We start from the raw sequence: 15,075 nt of genomic DNA on the forward strand, positions 1-15,075 counted from the left end.
ATTAACTATAGAGCTACAGCTTAAAAAGAGGAACACAAGAGAGTCCTCAGCTCTTATGATAATAAAAGACTAAAGAGGGAGGGCCATACCTCAGAAGAAGACCATGAACAAGGTAAGGATGAGGCCCTGGCCCAAATTGAGGATGATGGGGAGAAAGGTGAAGGCCCCAACTCTCCACCCTTTCCCAGACCCCATTCAACAGTGGGAAGTGACAGGAGTCACTCTAGTAGAAACCCCTGAGGATGAGCTTGACTTACTCTCTCTGGAGTAGAAGAAGCTTGAACTTGAGGAAAGAAGGGTTAAGATGGGCTTGAAGCCCAAAGATGGAGGCAGCAACAGTATTAGGGAGAAGGAGGAATCATTTGACCCTAAGATCCTGAAGGGATTGTCCCCGAATTAAGTAATGGTGATGAAATTGACAAATGGTTTGGAGCCTTTGAGAGCCCTTAAGTTGCCACTGGTAAGGCCTCTCCTGACCCCAAAGAAGTCCTGAAAATTCAGGTAGATGTTCGGAATTAGGGTGTCACCCTTGAACTGAGAGAAGAGACAGTAGAAGAAGGGTGTCTGCCACAGGGGGTTGTAGCCCCCCACTCTAAACAGCAAGGGAGGTTCCAAGAACCCACAGTTGCCCCTAAGGCAGCTCAGCCACATGTCAGTGGAGAGCTTGGGGTGTGCTTTTGGATACCGACAGCTGTTAGTATCCTCAGCTGGATGCTGGTTTTCATGGCAGTACTGCACTTGGCATGGGAGGCAGACCCCATAGCCAAAAGTAAGTTAGGCTCCTGGCCCTGCTGGTCACGGTGGGGTCGCTCAAGTGTTGGGTGACCTCTGTGAGTAAGTTAGGTGTTGCCCCAGCAAAGATAGGGTTAGAAGAGGTGGGCACCTCACTACCCAAGGTAAAAGGGGGGGAAGAAAAAGACAGAGTTGTAGTTAAAGTTCAATTTGAAATAGGTCATGTTTCTGTTGAGATGGCTCAAATGCCCAGTGGGAGTGACCTTGACAGGAGAATGTGAGGAAGGGTAGGCCCTGCAATAATACAATCAGTTTTCTCTAGATTCTTCCTCGCTGGCAAGCCAGGAAAACCCTCTTAGGGCTTGGTGGAGTTTTCTGGAAATGTTGGATTGGAGAGTGTACAAAAACAGGGCTTTTGCTGAAGCCTCCTACCTTTTGCCCAATTTTGAATACTAGATACAGGTGTTCAACTCTGATAGTGCAATCTGTTATGTGTATATTGGCAATCCCAATTTACAAGGACTTTACCCCTCTTATAAGTCTCTAGTATATTGCATTACTGGTACCCAGGGCATGAGTGTTAAAGGGGTCTACAGGGCTTGCAGAACCTTTTGAGCCACTCAGAGTGACCCAAATATACTACAGGCATATGCCTGCCATTGCAGACTGCAGGAGCAGTGCAAACTATTCAAACTCAACTTTACCTTCACCATGTGTAGCAAAGTCAACACACAATCTTTGATATATGCCAGTTACCACTAAGGATTGCATCATTAAGCCCAGGAGGCAAGGTGCATGATATCAAAGGTGTGGGCATGTAATTACAAGCTTATATGACCCTATAGTGCCCTTTACCATGAACGGACACAATAACTGATAGATAGTGCTAGGATAACATGGAACTGCAACAAATGATGGATGGAATGCTGAATGATTCAAACATTCTCCCTCAGTCAAGAGATCTGGATTGAATCCATCGTTCTTTTGTCCACTACGCCACTCCAATTTGGACCCAACCATATGTAAATCAATCTTGACCCGGTGCCTCACGGAAACAGTCCAGACCGAACTGCCAAGCCAGGTCCTCCCTGGACCGGCAACAAGCATCCTGGGACCGGTTCCAGGGAATGTCACCCTTCTACAGCCAGGCTAGCTTGAATCCAGTGGCACAGTGAGCAAGGGACCCATGTTTGGGCATATCCATCCCAATTAGGGACAAAAAGTGTAACTGCAACAAATGATGGACGGAATGCTGATGATGCAAACATTCTCCCCAGTCAAGAGATCTGGGTTAAATCCATTGTTCTTTTGCCCACTACACCACCCCAGTTTGGACCCAGCCATATACAAATCAGTCTTGACCCTGTGCCTCATGGGAACAGTCCAGACTGAACTGCCATGCCAGGTCTCCCTGGACCAGAAACAAGCATCCTGGGACCGGTTCCAGGGTATGTCACCCTTCTACAGTCAGGCTAGCTTGTATCCAGTGGCACAGTGAGCAAGGGATCCACGTCTGGGCATACCCATCCCACTGAGGGAGAAAAGTGTAACTGCAACAAATGATGGACGGAATGCTCAATGATTCAAACATTCTCCCTCAGTCAAGAGATCTTTGTTAAATCCATTGTTCTTTTGCCCACTATGCCATCCCAGTTTGTACCCAGCCATATGCAAATCAGTCTTGACCCTGTGCCTCATGGTAACAGTCCAGACCGAACTGCCAAGCCAGGTCCTCCCTGGACCGGCAACAAGCATCCTGGGACCGGTTCCAGGGTATGTCACCCTTCTACAGCCAGGCTAGCTTGAATCCAGTGGCACAGTGAGCAAGGGACCCATGTTTGGGCATATCCATCCCAATTAGGGGCAAAAAGTGTAACTGCAACAAATGATGGATGGAATGCTGATGATGCAAACATTCTCCCCAGTCAAGAGATCTGGGTTAAATCCATTGTTCTTTTGCCCACTACACCACCCCAGTTTGGACCCAGCCATATACAAATCAGTCTTGACCCTGTGCCTCATGGGAACAGTCCAGACTGAACTGCCATGCCAGGTCTCCCTGGACCAGAAACAAGCATCCTGGGACCGGTTCCAGGGTATGTCACCCTTCTACAGTCAGGCTAGCTTGTATCCAGTGGCACAGTGAGCAAGGGATCCACGTCTGGGCATACCCATCCCACTTAGGGAGAAAAGTGTAACTGCAACAAATGATGGACGGAATGCTCAATGATTCAAACATTCTCCCTCAGTCAAGAGATCTTTGTTAAATCCATTGTTCTTTTGCCCACTATGCCATCCCAGTTTGTACCCAGCCATATGCAAATCAGTCTTGACCCTGTGCCTCATGGTAACAGTCCAGACGGAACTGCCAAGCCAGGTCCTCCCTGGACCGGAAAAAAGCATCCTGGAACCGGTTTCAGGGTATGTCACTCTTCTTCAGCCAGGCTAGCTTGAAACCAGTGGCACAGTGAGCAAGGGACCCACGTCTGGGCATACCCACTTAGGGCGAAAAGTGTAAATGCAACAAATGATGGACGGAATGCTGAATGATTCAAACATTCTCCCCCAGTCAAGAGATCTGGGTTAAATCCATTCTTCTTTTGCCCACCACGCCACCCCAGTTGGGACCGAGCCATATGCAAATCAGTCTAACATGGGCTGGCAACTAGGCAAACCTGAGGTTGGCAGCTCCAATATGGTACCACCAAAACTTGTCATGTTTGGTATCAAACAATGAGACCTTCTCACCCGACACCAATCTCCTGTCAAGGGCGATGTGGCACTCGTCCAGGTGGCTACCTCAAAGGTTACCCATCTGGCTGCCCCAGCTTTACACTTCTTTGACTGACAGCCCATTCTTGTTGCTGCCAAGACAGCATTCAGACCTCCTGCCAGGCAGTTTGAACACTCCCAGGAGCAAAGAACAAAGGCTTGGACAACAAGGTCTCACACTCCCATGCTGGCTAGTGAAGTGGCACATCAAGGCGGTGATCTTAAAAGGCTACAATGCCTCTTATATGTATCCAGGCTACCTCCCCATGGAGGAACAGCCACCCTTTCCCCCAGGCACATTGCCACCCGGACAGACTTGAAATTACATTTCCGGAGGTGTGCACCCCAAAAGGCTAGCCACAACTCTAGGGTGGGCTACCTTGTCTGTACAGATGTGGAAGACTTCTGCCATTTTTAAAAGTGGTAGAAATAGAGGGTTCTGGGTAGAAAAGGTGACCTACACCACCGGGTGTGGTTACTTCAGGGGTGGATTAGCCACTAGGGCTAGTAGCCTATTCTGCACACAGCAAAAGGGGAATACTCTTCACCTGAAGCAATTATCCCTAGAACTGCATGAAGAAGACTCATCCAAGGCTAAAGGTGGGTTCTCTCAGACAGAGGGACCCCTATGAAAACCAAAAGCAAACTCAGACTCACTTGCACTAGTGAGACTAGTCCCCTGCAAACTGCAGCTAAATCAAAACTCTGGAACCGAAGATTTGCTGACCAACTGGCCCTCCGAGAGATCACCCAAATCCAGATGGTCTAATGCATTGCAGGAACTGTATACGTGCCTTCCACAATGTTTCAAGTCGCTACCGTGTTCCACTGGACCTCTGGATGTTGAAGAATCTCCCTGCTGAGCTTACCGCTGCAAAGGCTTGTTCACCGCCAGTCCAGCAATCGACCCCTTAACACGACGTTGCAGCTAGAGTGCACTCCACACAACCGCCAACCTACATCAGCAATGACCCCATAGTCCTGTTTTTGCATCTAGTTCTCCGCAGCACCTTATAAGGAGTAAAAGCAGTTCCCATGTGGCTCCCGTTCAGCACCAGGGACAGAAAAGACAACGCTGCACCGAGCTCCATCGGCCAAGTAAAATTGAACTGACTGCTGTGGCCTGGCCCAGGGACCCGCACCACCTTTACCCTGAAATGCAACTTGACCTGCAAGTGACTGATTGTCACTACTGGTGTTTGCTATTAACCTTAATCATAAAGTTTCACTGTATTACTTTGCAGTGATTTTATATTGCTTCCAAAATCTATAACCCTGGGTTTATGTAAACAAATGCCTGCACAACGCCCCCCACCCATCCAAACTCCGCCGCCCAAAGTTACACAATCTGTCAAATATTTAAAGCCGTAGCGCGTTATAAGTCAAGGGTTGCTAGCCTGGGGCTAAATTGCAAGACAACATAATTTTCATGGTATTCAGCGGTACATGCCCAACCATGCCCTCAAAAGCTGAAATATGAAGTGTGCTGTGAAGTCTACATTACACTCCTGTGACGCCTGTGCTGCAAGCAAAACTATTATTTTGAGCCTTGCACATGGAAAACTCTGAAGCGCTGTTCAGAAGAGATATTAATATTACTCGCAAGACTGTGCTAAAAAGGTGTGTGAATGTACAAATGTATATGCACTGAGTAGATACATATACATGTGCAAACACACACACGTTCTTACTTTTTTGTACATGCAATTTGCTGCCACAGTCTTGCTGTTTAATAGTAATGTAGGTATGTCTTCTGCACAACATTATGTGCAACCCTGCAGGTTCCAAATTAAAATCTTAATAAGATAGTGCAGTAGGTTCATGCAGTTGTTGTAAAGGGCCTTGTGCAACTTCCAGGGCAAGTTCTGATCCTGGAAGTTTATGAAGTAGGTTATGCATCTGCTGCAAATGTCTGCCAGTGAACGATTTAGCATAAGCTTGAATGTTTTCACGCCTAGAACAACTGCTGTAATCGAGCTGCCAATGAGCTTCGTGGCTAGACTCTTTCTTCCCACTGCACCTGGAGCTTCAGTGTACACACCAAGGATTCTCTGGTGTCTACTGCACACCCTTTGTGATTATGTGCCTCACCATAGAAGGCATGGCCCCACAGTATGAAGACGTTTGCTCCACACTTTCGTCAATCTTTATACCAAAAAGGGCCTGCATATTTTCAAGATTGCATTTATATAACACTTACTACCCCTGATGAGGCGTTGAAGCGATTTAGGGCGATTGACACACTACTCGAGAGCCCAAAGTTAGTAGTCAGCCAATTAGCTATCGTGATTTGTCTTGTGCTCTCAGAGAAACCATTCCATGCATTTACTCTAGTTTCTTTGTGGTGCATTAATAACTTCATTATGATCACCAGAGGGGGCGAGGTGAGAAGCAAATACTTGCTGGATGTAATAGATATTGTTTAGTTTGTAGGGATACGGGTTCAAAGAAAGACAGATTAAGACAGAGAGACGTGCTGTTTGTAGTAGTTTAGACAGCCATGGCATTCAGGAAATAGAAAGGAAGGAGAGGGGCATTCAAAACAAAGAATGGAGAGAGATAAGGGCATTCGCTATCTTCAAACTTGATCTCTTTATTCTGGATACTTTGTGCCACAGCCAAACAATGGAACCTGATGCCCTTTCAATAAAGAGCCCATCACTGCCTTCTGGTGTTTAGTAAAGCATTATAAACTTTTCAATTCAGCCTGCAATTGACATTTGCATATCTACCTGGATAATCTGCATTTTTACATAGTTAGCACCAGGACACCTTTGAGGTAATCATTGCACTCTATAAAAAGTATAACATAACTAAAGATCAGGGAGTTTATAATCGAATTTATGAGGTAACGCAGTGCCGGCTCAAGGGCGGAGCGACCGGTGCCACCACACCGGGGGCTGACTTCAGGGGGTGTCGTGTTTGCAAGGTTTTTTGTTGTTTTAAAAGCACCAGGCATCGCGTTCCTTGCCTCCAACTGTTTCCAGGCAACAATAAAAATGTCAAGATAACTCTGGTGATTAATGTTTTTTCCTGGAGAGAGATCGGAGTTTTACTAGTTGAGGTTTTGACTGATCATAACATAGCTCAGAGGATTAATATGCCTGCTGCATAGAACGGGAAACATCGTTTACAACGCGGGGATTACATCGCAATGCCATTACATCGCGGTTTTCACAACACAAGTCGTTACAGTGACTTGCGCTGGATGGCGCTCTAGGACAAGGAATAGTATAATTTACTATCCAACACCTTCCCTACTGTATGTAGACTGGAGTTGGAAAAGTAAATTATACTACTTCTAAGTCCAGTGCCCTCCAATGCAAGTCGTTGTAACAACTTGCGTTGTAAAAACTTCAATGTAATGTACCGCGATGTAAATGTATGCTTTGTAACGTCATACATCCGCATAGAACATGTACCATGCAGATCTCAAAGTGCATATAATGAAGCTAGGTAGATCAGTGGGTTACTGCTTTTCTAAGAGACATATTTTTGCTACTTGCAGTTTGTAAGTTAAAATCCTAATATAGAACAGTTAATTATTAACTGCCATCAAAGAACTGCATGCACACTGCAAAGTATAGATTAGAGCATATATTAATATAGCAAAAAGGGTTCTTTTGGGTAGAAATCGATTCTTATTATCAAAGACACCCCCCCAACCATAGTGTATCATTTTCAATTCTGATTTAGTGCTTTTCTAGATCAAGCACTCTTAAACTATACTGTCTACCAATATGGATGACATGTCACTCCTACACCTTGTAGTTCTCTGGATTATGTAACATTTCCTATAAGATGATTTACACACGTATGATTGATTGTCTCTGTGTAATGTGTGCATGATGCAAAGTGCTCTGACACCTTACACTGGTAGGAGTGGCGCTATATAACTAATTAAATACATCTGAAAGAGAGTGGTTATGGACACTTGGGTACTGTTATATGGTGGTGGTGAGGGAATCCTTGGTGGAGGTCGTCATTACCTCCACCATGGATGGGGGGGCGCCAACAAACATTGTCGCACTGGTCACCACCAGCGCTAAAGCCAGCCCTGGGTAACGGCACAACAAAAACACTTAGAAGGGATCACATTTCTATCCAGTAGAGGTTTGCAAGTCACTGAAAGCTCAAGCTAGATTTCTAGCTCGTCTCAACTCGAGGTCTTCTTGGACCCTCAATCCCAAAATGAACCAAGCTTCTGTGTGGCTTCCTCGTGCCACCCACGCTCTGTGCTCATGTACAAAGAATTACAGAAAAAACAGTGACCTTTAATGTAAAAAGGGAGAGAGAAAGGGATACCCATGTAGTGGCAGAAATGCACATGGTGTGACCAGATAACATGGGATCGAACTCAGCTTCCCCACTTGGAGAGATTCTGTGGTCCTAGGAAAATATTTTATTTCTCTTCATTATCACATCTAAGACGACCTTGAAATAAGTGATTCCAGTATATGCACTGTACATAAACCTCCAATGTTATTCAATGTTATAATGTTGTTCCATGTATGACAAGAATGTAGGCAACTTACAAGGTGCTAATGACAACTGACCTAAAACTAATAGCATTGCCATCATGGTGGAGGTGGGGGCATGAATTTTCTAAGTTCATGTTTACAAACCATCACTTTTAATAAATGCCTCTCAAAGCAGTGATATAATCTTATGTAGTTAAGTGAAACCCTTCCGCATGTTAAAGTACAGTTTTCAAACTATTTTGAAGAAACGTTTTCATATTTTTACATGATATCTGTATCCTGATATACAGGGCTCATGCACAGACTACTATAGTCAAAGCGGAAGCTTTACTCCCTGTTAATTTTTTGGCTCGCTCACCTGTATTACTCACTTCTGAAGTCTATACCAAAGTGTATCAGAGTGAAAGGATTTGACTTAACATCTAGAGTGACCGACTTTGAAGCTAGGGAACCAGGTTCGAGCCTGGCAGGAGGGTCGAAAATCCTATGATTCTGGGCAATTCACGTAATCTCCCCGTGCCTTAAAATGAATGCGTCCGTCTGTAACGCAACTGGTGCTCATGTAAAGTGCTCTGATACCTTTGGATCAAGTTTACGCTATACAAAACTGCGGGAAACATCCTTTACTACGCGGATTTTACTCCGCGTGGCTTTTAGAACGCGTCCGTTACAACGCAAGTCGTAACCACTACTTACGCTGGAGGGCGCTACAGGATTAAGAATAGTAAATTTTGGGGGGAGGAGCCAAGCTCGCGACCGTGATGGCCGCGTTGTAGCTCGGCTCCGTCAACCTTCCTGCTTGAACTATCTATCCTGCGCCTTATCCTGCCCCGAGAAGCCTTATTTGATGGAATATGGAATTATGACGTTTTGCTGGCACTTACCGTCTGCTCCGGATGATCCTAGGTGCCGCGGATCTTGAGCTGTGCCCTTGTTCGCTTCGGAGCCTCCGGGTCAGGCGGGCCTGGGACTCGTCTGCGGCGCCCGGGCGGGGCGGAGCGCCGGGGCCAACCCCTTGGTGGAGGAGTGGGGTCGGCCGGAGCAGCCACTGTGCGGTTGGACCGGAGGCGACTGACCGGGCCTGGTCTGGTTGTCCGGGGACCTGGTGGTGGAGCGCTGCCTTCCGCGGACGGGGGTTGACCGCGTGGGCGACTCGTCTCCCCTTTGTTCTCCTGTCCGGCCATCTTGAAACCCTCCGCCCGGTCTTGGCGGGCGGCGCCTGTGGGTCGGTGGCGCCGGCTGCCTCAATATTCTGGTGGCCCGCCTTTCTGCCCTGGAGGTTCCATTGCTTGTCGCCGGCTGGATTTCATCGAGCCCCGCCGGTGGCCGGATTGGGGTCGGAGATTGCCGAGGCCTCGCCGGGCTACAAAGATGGCGGCCTGCGCCCTGTATCTACGCCCAGTTGGAGATGGCGACATCGGCTGGCCGCACGGCACGTTTGCTGAATACCGTAAAGGTGAGCCTACAGTTGGCGACGTCTTCGCCGCCTTGTGTTCCTGGCGTGCTTCCATGACTGTACTTGTCGCTGGGCCGGATGGTGGTCTTGGTACCGGGCTCGTTGGGCCGTCCCCTGCGTGTGCGGTTCCACCGCTTCAGTGTGCTGCGGGGTCCTTCCTGGAAATTGAAGACACCGGGGCCACCGCTTGTTTGGACGTACAGATGCCTACTGCCTTGTATCGTCAGGAGTTCTTCCCTGTGGTGGATGTACTGGAGGGCCTCCAGCCGAGATCCGTCCGGGTCTGTCTAGCCGGGTCTCCCGGTGTTTTTTTGCCTCGCCCTGCCGAACGGATATCCTGTAACTGTCTCACCGGGGCGACTTTTTCCCCTTGGTCGGCGGAGCTATGCTTGAGTTGCTTGCTGCTGTTGCTGTCCTTTCTTGCTCATCCGGTCCGAAGCCGTTATGACTTGTGTGGTGTATCGACGATTGGAATCCCTGCTTTTCACCTCTGGCCCCTCATGTTCTGGTTCTTTGTGCACTCTGTGCCTATGGCACTGGACAGACGAGGACAGGGGTGAGTTACACTTGTACCGCCGGACTATTACTTCGTGGCATGGCCGATGACCACCTTGCAGCTGTACGTGTATGATCGATTCCTCTTCATATTCCTGGTGCCTGTTTTTTGAAATGACTTTATCTTCTTGTGGGATCTAAAATGTGTTCGAACGGGGGGTTGGGAGCTGATAGTTTTGATTATGTGTCTCCTCTCCCACTAGAGATTATTATTTTTTTTTCTTCCCTTCCTTTCCCCTTCCTCTCTTTTTGCCTATGTGGTTTCTTCCTTACTTTTTGACTCTTCTATATTTCGGGTTTCCTGTTAGGGCGACAGGCACGCTGCTGGGGGGGTAGGCCGTAGCCTTCTGCAGGGGTGCAGGGTGGGGTGGGTGGGGGGGGTCTGTCTTTTTGTTTTTTCTTTGTTCTTGGTTCTATGGCTCTTATGTATCCTATTTTCTGGACGCTGCGTCTACATGTAGGCCTCTTGGGGTGTTTTTGCCAGCGTGGGCCTCATGACCTCCCTGCCACCGATGTTCATTGTGCATCCGCTACTCCTATTTCCTTCGGTTCCATTGGCTGGCCTTTTCTTTTGTATGCTTGCTTGCCAAGGGGCGCATGATGTGGTGCCGCGTTCTCTTTTCCCTGTTTTTTCTACCCTTTTTTTGACGTCCTTTTCCCTTTTTTTCCCTTCTTTCTCCCTTTCTTTGGGTTGATGTAGCGGATGGCTCTTTGTATTGCAATCCTGACTTCCTTTTTATGTATTGCTGCGTATTTTCGTAGTAACGGGTGGGCGTTGGGCTGTGGTTGGACTTGCTTGCAGATGTGGGACTTACGTTTTGCTCTTGCTATAATATAGCTGTTCTTTTTGAAATTCGCTGTGTATTGTTTTGCTGCTTGCTGACAGCCCGCCACGGACTTTTGGACCCTAATAACTGCACTATTCCTGCTATTCACCCTATTGTATTATAAAATTAACCTTCACTTTTCCTACTCATGGTGGTTTCCTTGTGGCTTTCTGACTCGCCTTATTGCATCTGTTATATCGGAGACCCGCTGGAGCTTCTTTCCTGGCCTACGTGCTAATACAGTGTGGTGGCCGGCCCGATGGGTTGTAGGCCCGTATTTGTAAGCTACATCTGCACAATAAAGGTTTTAAAAAAAAAAAAAAAAAAAGAATAGTAAATTTACTATTACAACACCTTCCCTAGTGTCCACGGGGACTGGTGTTAGAATAGTAAATTATACTATTCTAAATCCGCGCCCCCAACGCAAGTCGTTGTAACGACTTGCGTTGTAAGGGACGCGTTGTAAGAGAACGCGTTGTGACGGTACGCGTCGTACCGTCATACATCCCAAAACTGCAAAAGATAAATAAACCCACAGCAACTGGCATGTAGTGAATGTATTAACAATCTCCCTTCCTGTCCCAAGACACCAGAACCTTATGGTTTGACCTCCTTGTTGACAGGTTGGCCACATATTCAAAGTCTATCTTTGGGGGTTCGGTCACAATCCCCTCTGGTCAGATAGAGAAGCAGCATACATTTTGGGAATATTATATTACAATATATTATACTCAAGAAACATCAAAAGTAGAAGTCTACCATGTATTTAAGAAGGGCCAGGGCAGGTTAATAAGGGACAAAATATGCTTGCATGAGTCAGAAATTGAAATGAATCCACTGATAGAATGCATAAGTGCCATTACTGGTTGGATAAGAGAGGGGAATTTTAATCTCCTGGCTACTTCATTGTTTGGGCCACTTCGCTCCTTTCCTGCTTGTCTTCTGGGCCTCCTAGTCTCCAAGACTGTATCACGGGGAAAGCAAACGGATAACCCCCTGCATTCGACCAGGAGGGCGAAGCTGACATGGCATCCTCAGCACAGGTGCCATGTCCTATTCAAACCATATTCCCTCCTGCCCCAAATCCATTGGTCCTGGTTAGGGCAATCCTAGGGGCACTGTGCCACTGGGGTTATGGAAAGACCCCATTAAGCACCCATTGAAAGACCGGCAAATAAGCGGCATGCATCCATTTTTAACCATGATCAACAAAAGGTAAACAGGGATGGGGCAGTAAAGAATAACCTGTCAGGCTGCTACATCCAAATCGACGATGCAAGGCTTGGATGAAGCACAGGGCTACACACCCTCTCCTGGCAATTTTTTTTAATTGTTTCAGCAAACCTTAAAGTTCAACAATAAGGCTGCCGGCCATACGCCGCTACCACTCTTGCTGTGTGCTGCTGTGTCTGATCTTTTCCTACGACTAAGGGCCTCATTTAGAGTTTCGGTGGATCTGAAAATCCTCATATTTTTTCTTACGAAAGGTTAAAAACCGAGTAGAATCCACGGAATGAATTTCACATACCTCACTATTTCTATGGTGGAGGAAATTTAGCTAGTGGGCTCTACTCCTTAAAGTTTCTTCTGGAAATTGTAGTTTTTTCTGATCCCTCTAAATGCTAAATAAGTCCTAAATTCACAATCGTTTTAAGATTAAAAAACAACCTACAAAAAGTTTGTGAATACTCATGATCATGCTTGTTTGTATGTGTTAACCAATATTTACAGATAGATCCAACATACGGCATTCACGTACCCACGCTTAGGAGTAGATGTTTTTGTGCAGTACGTCCACCACACTGGCAGAATTTCCATTTGTGAGACTCCTATTTAACAGGGCAAAAATCCTCTATTCCTAAATCTTTGAATCAGGAAGAGGATGATGGCTACCTGTGTAGATGCACACCAAAGCATTACTAATTTTGTTTAAAAGAATGTGCGTGTGCTAAATGTTTTTCTCACAAATCTGCCTCCAATGCCAGGGTTACCTTATACCAAGGCTGCCCAGTCTTGATTCCACCTCATGCCTCTTTATTTGGCCACACTACAGTTCCTGTGTTTTATCTCTCTCTTGGAGGTTGTATTTAACCCAGACTTTCTCCCGCTGTCATTGTTTTCCCTATCTGTCTCTTCTATTCTCTTGCCCCTTTTCCCAAACTTTTTTTCTCTTGCTATAAGTCTGATGATGAAAAATACTTTGTAGTCCCCGAAAATGAGTGTTGGGAACATCTGCAACCAGCAGCAGAAATTAAGCAGGGATCTAAGTTTCAATTAAGCCCACAAATACCTCAGAAACCAGCTCAAAGGTTTTAACTTCATGGTGCAGCACAGTCACAGCAGCTTATCTGTCACAAGTGCGCTAGATAATATGAACTGTTTCAAATAAAGGTGTCTCACTCCGCTCTCAAACAGCATTACATCCCTCTGACCCATGTGTAAAAAACATTACCTCTGATAGTACAACATTAGGCCTGGAATGGCAGCAAATCTGAGAAGGACATTTGATTTGAGAAGAAACATTTTTTCATCTGAGTTAAATTCACTTTCTACTGAAAATGGATCCAGTACCATGAAGTTTCCCACCACCCTTCCCACATCTTTGTAATCCATTTATCACAGTCTTGGGTAACGGATGCATTTGACATTATAAGTGATTAAAGTGCATGTTACAGGAATATAACCTTCACCGTGATTGCTCTTGCCTCCCTTACAGGTTTACTTCTGGGTCCTGAACCAGGAATCGGACTTCCAGAAGGCTTGGTCTTTGGGTGCCACAGGCATCATGACGGATTATCCCTCTAAACTGCGGGGATTTTTGAATACTACTGACCAGGCGTCCCGACTGGGAGAGGGCACTAGAAATCAGTGACCAGGGTGAGGAACTATGGCCACTGAAGTCATTACCAGACTGAAGAAGGCACCACCACCAGCCACAGGAGAGTTTGTTGCTTTGTGAGCAGCATTGTGGAATCAGTAGATGTGGGAAAATCAATACCGAAAGCAGAAAGGACACTTCTGCGTAAGAATAAAGGCAAAGGGCACTCTACAAATTAACAACTGTGAAGGCTACGTAAAAAGAGTTTCATTAGTTTAACTTTCTGTCAGACCACTGGAAATCAGAGTATGCACTGCTTCAAATTTTGGATCAATTTCCCAGTTGTTAATGACAGGCTTGAAGGATAGCTAAGATAATAAATATTTTAATTTAGCTTTGCTTCTATGTTTTTATATTTGCTCTTGATGACTGCTAGCACACTTTCTTGCAATATAACTTATTACTATTTTAAGGATCACCATTACTGTTCATTTATCGGCCAAGAATGTGGTTATAATTAATATTGTATTGTATTGTAATTGCATTTATATAGCGCTTACTACCCCTGACAAACCGTCGAATCGCTTTTTCGGCGGGTAGCACGCTACTCCGGGACCCATAGAGGATTAGTGTTAAATTAGTATAGTGAAACATGCAAGTACATTTTAAGTGGTGGATAGGTTAGTCAGTTATTTGGATATGGAATGATAGCAGAAGGATAGAGGAGGACAAAGGTTTGTATTTATTTATCGCTTGTTGACGCACGCTATTCAGCAAGCCTATAAAGGATTAGTGGTGAATTAATATGGTGAAATATGAGGTAATTTCAGTGGTGGATATTTGTCTGTTACTTGGAGTGAGAAGGATAGCGGAGGGATAAAAGGGGAAGAATGATTAGCATTCATATAGCACTTTGTTACCCCTGATGGGTGTTGAAGCACTTTTCTGGCGAGTAGCACGCCACTCCGGAACCCATAAAGGATTAGTGTTGAAAATGAGTATAGTATAAATATGAAGTAATTTGAGTAGTAGATATGTTATTCTGTTATTTGGGCAGTATATTAGTATAGTTGAATATGGAATTTGAGAAGTGAACATGTTAGTCTGTTAATTTTGATTGAAAAGGATAGTGGAGGGATAAGAGTGAAGGATTATTATTATTATTTTTTTTTAGGTCTTAGAAGTAGGAAGAGGCTTTTGGATGAGTAAAAAGGAGTTTTGGAGGGAAGAAGTCAGAGTGGAGAGTTTAGAAAGGATTGTTTTAGGGGATCGGTGTAGTAAAAAGAGGTGTCAGATGATGCAAGGAGGGGTAGAGCAGGAGAGAGTCTAGAAAGGGTTATTTTGCCGATCATAGTAGTGGTATGGGGTTTGGGATAAATGAGAGAGTGGATGTAGAGGATATATTGATAGATGTATAGGATGAGAGATAGGATA

The 15,075-nt window shown here is 45.7% G+C and overlaps 1 protein-coding gene across 1 annotated transcript in view; it reads left to right on the forward strand.

Moving 5' to 3' along the window:
• LOC144768592 (lysophospholipase D GDPD1-like) overlaps positions 1 to 14,034 on the forward strand; it is a 223,782-nt gene extending 209,748 nt beyond the window's left edge. The window contains exon 10 of the mRNA XM_078652386.1: positions 13,540 to 14,034. Coding sequence (XP_078508512.1) covers positions 13,540 to 13,695 — 156 coding nt within the window. The 3' untranslated portion in view covers positions 13,696 to 14,034. The remainder of the gene's footprint in view (positions 1 to 13,539) is intronic.
• Positions 14,035 to 15,075: the final 1,041 nt, after the last annotated feature.

Source organism: Lissotriton helveticus, chromosome 7, assembly GCF_964261635.1.
Source record: "Lissotriton helveticus chromosome 7, aLisHel1.1, whole genome shotgun sequence".
In the NCBI taxonomy this organism is placed as follows: domain Eukaryota; kingdom Metazoa; phylum Chordata; class Amphibia; order Caudata; family Salamandridae; genus Lissotriton; species Lissotriton helveticus.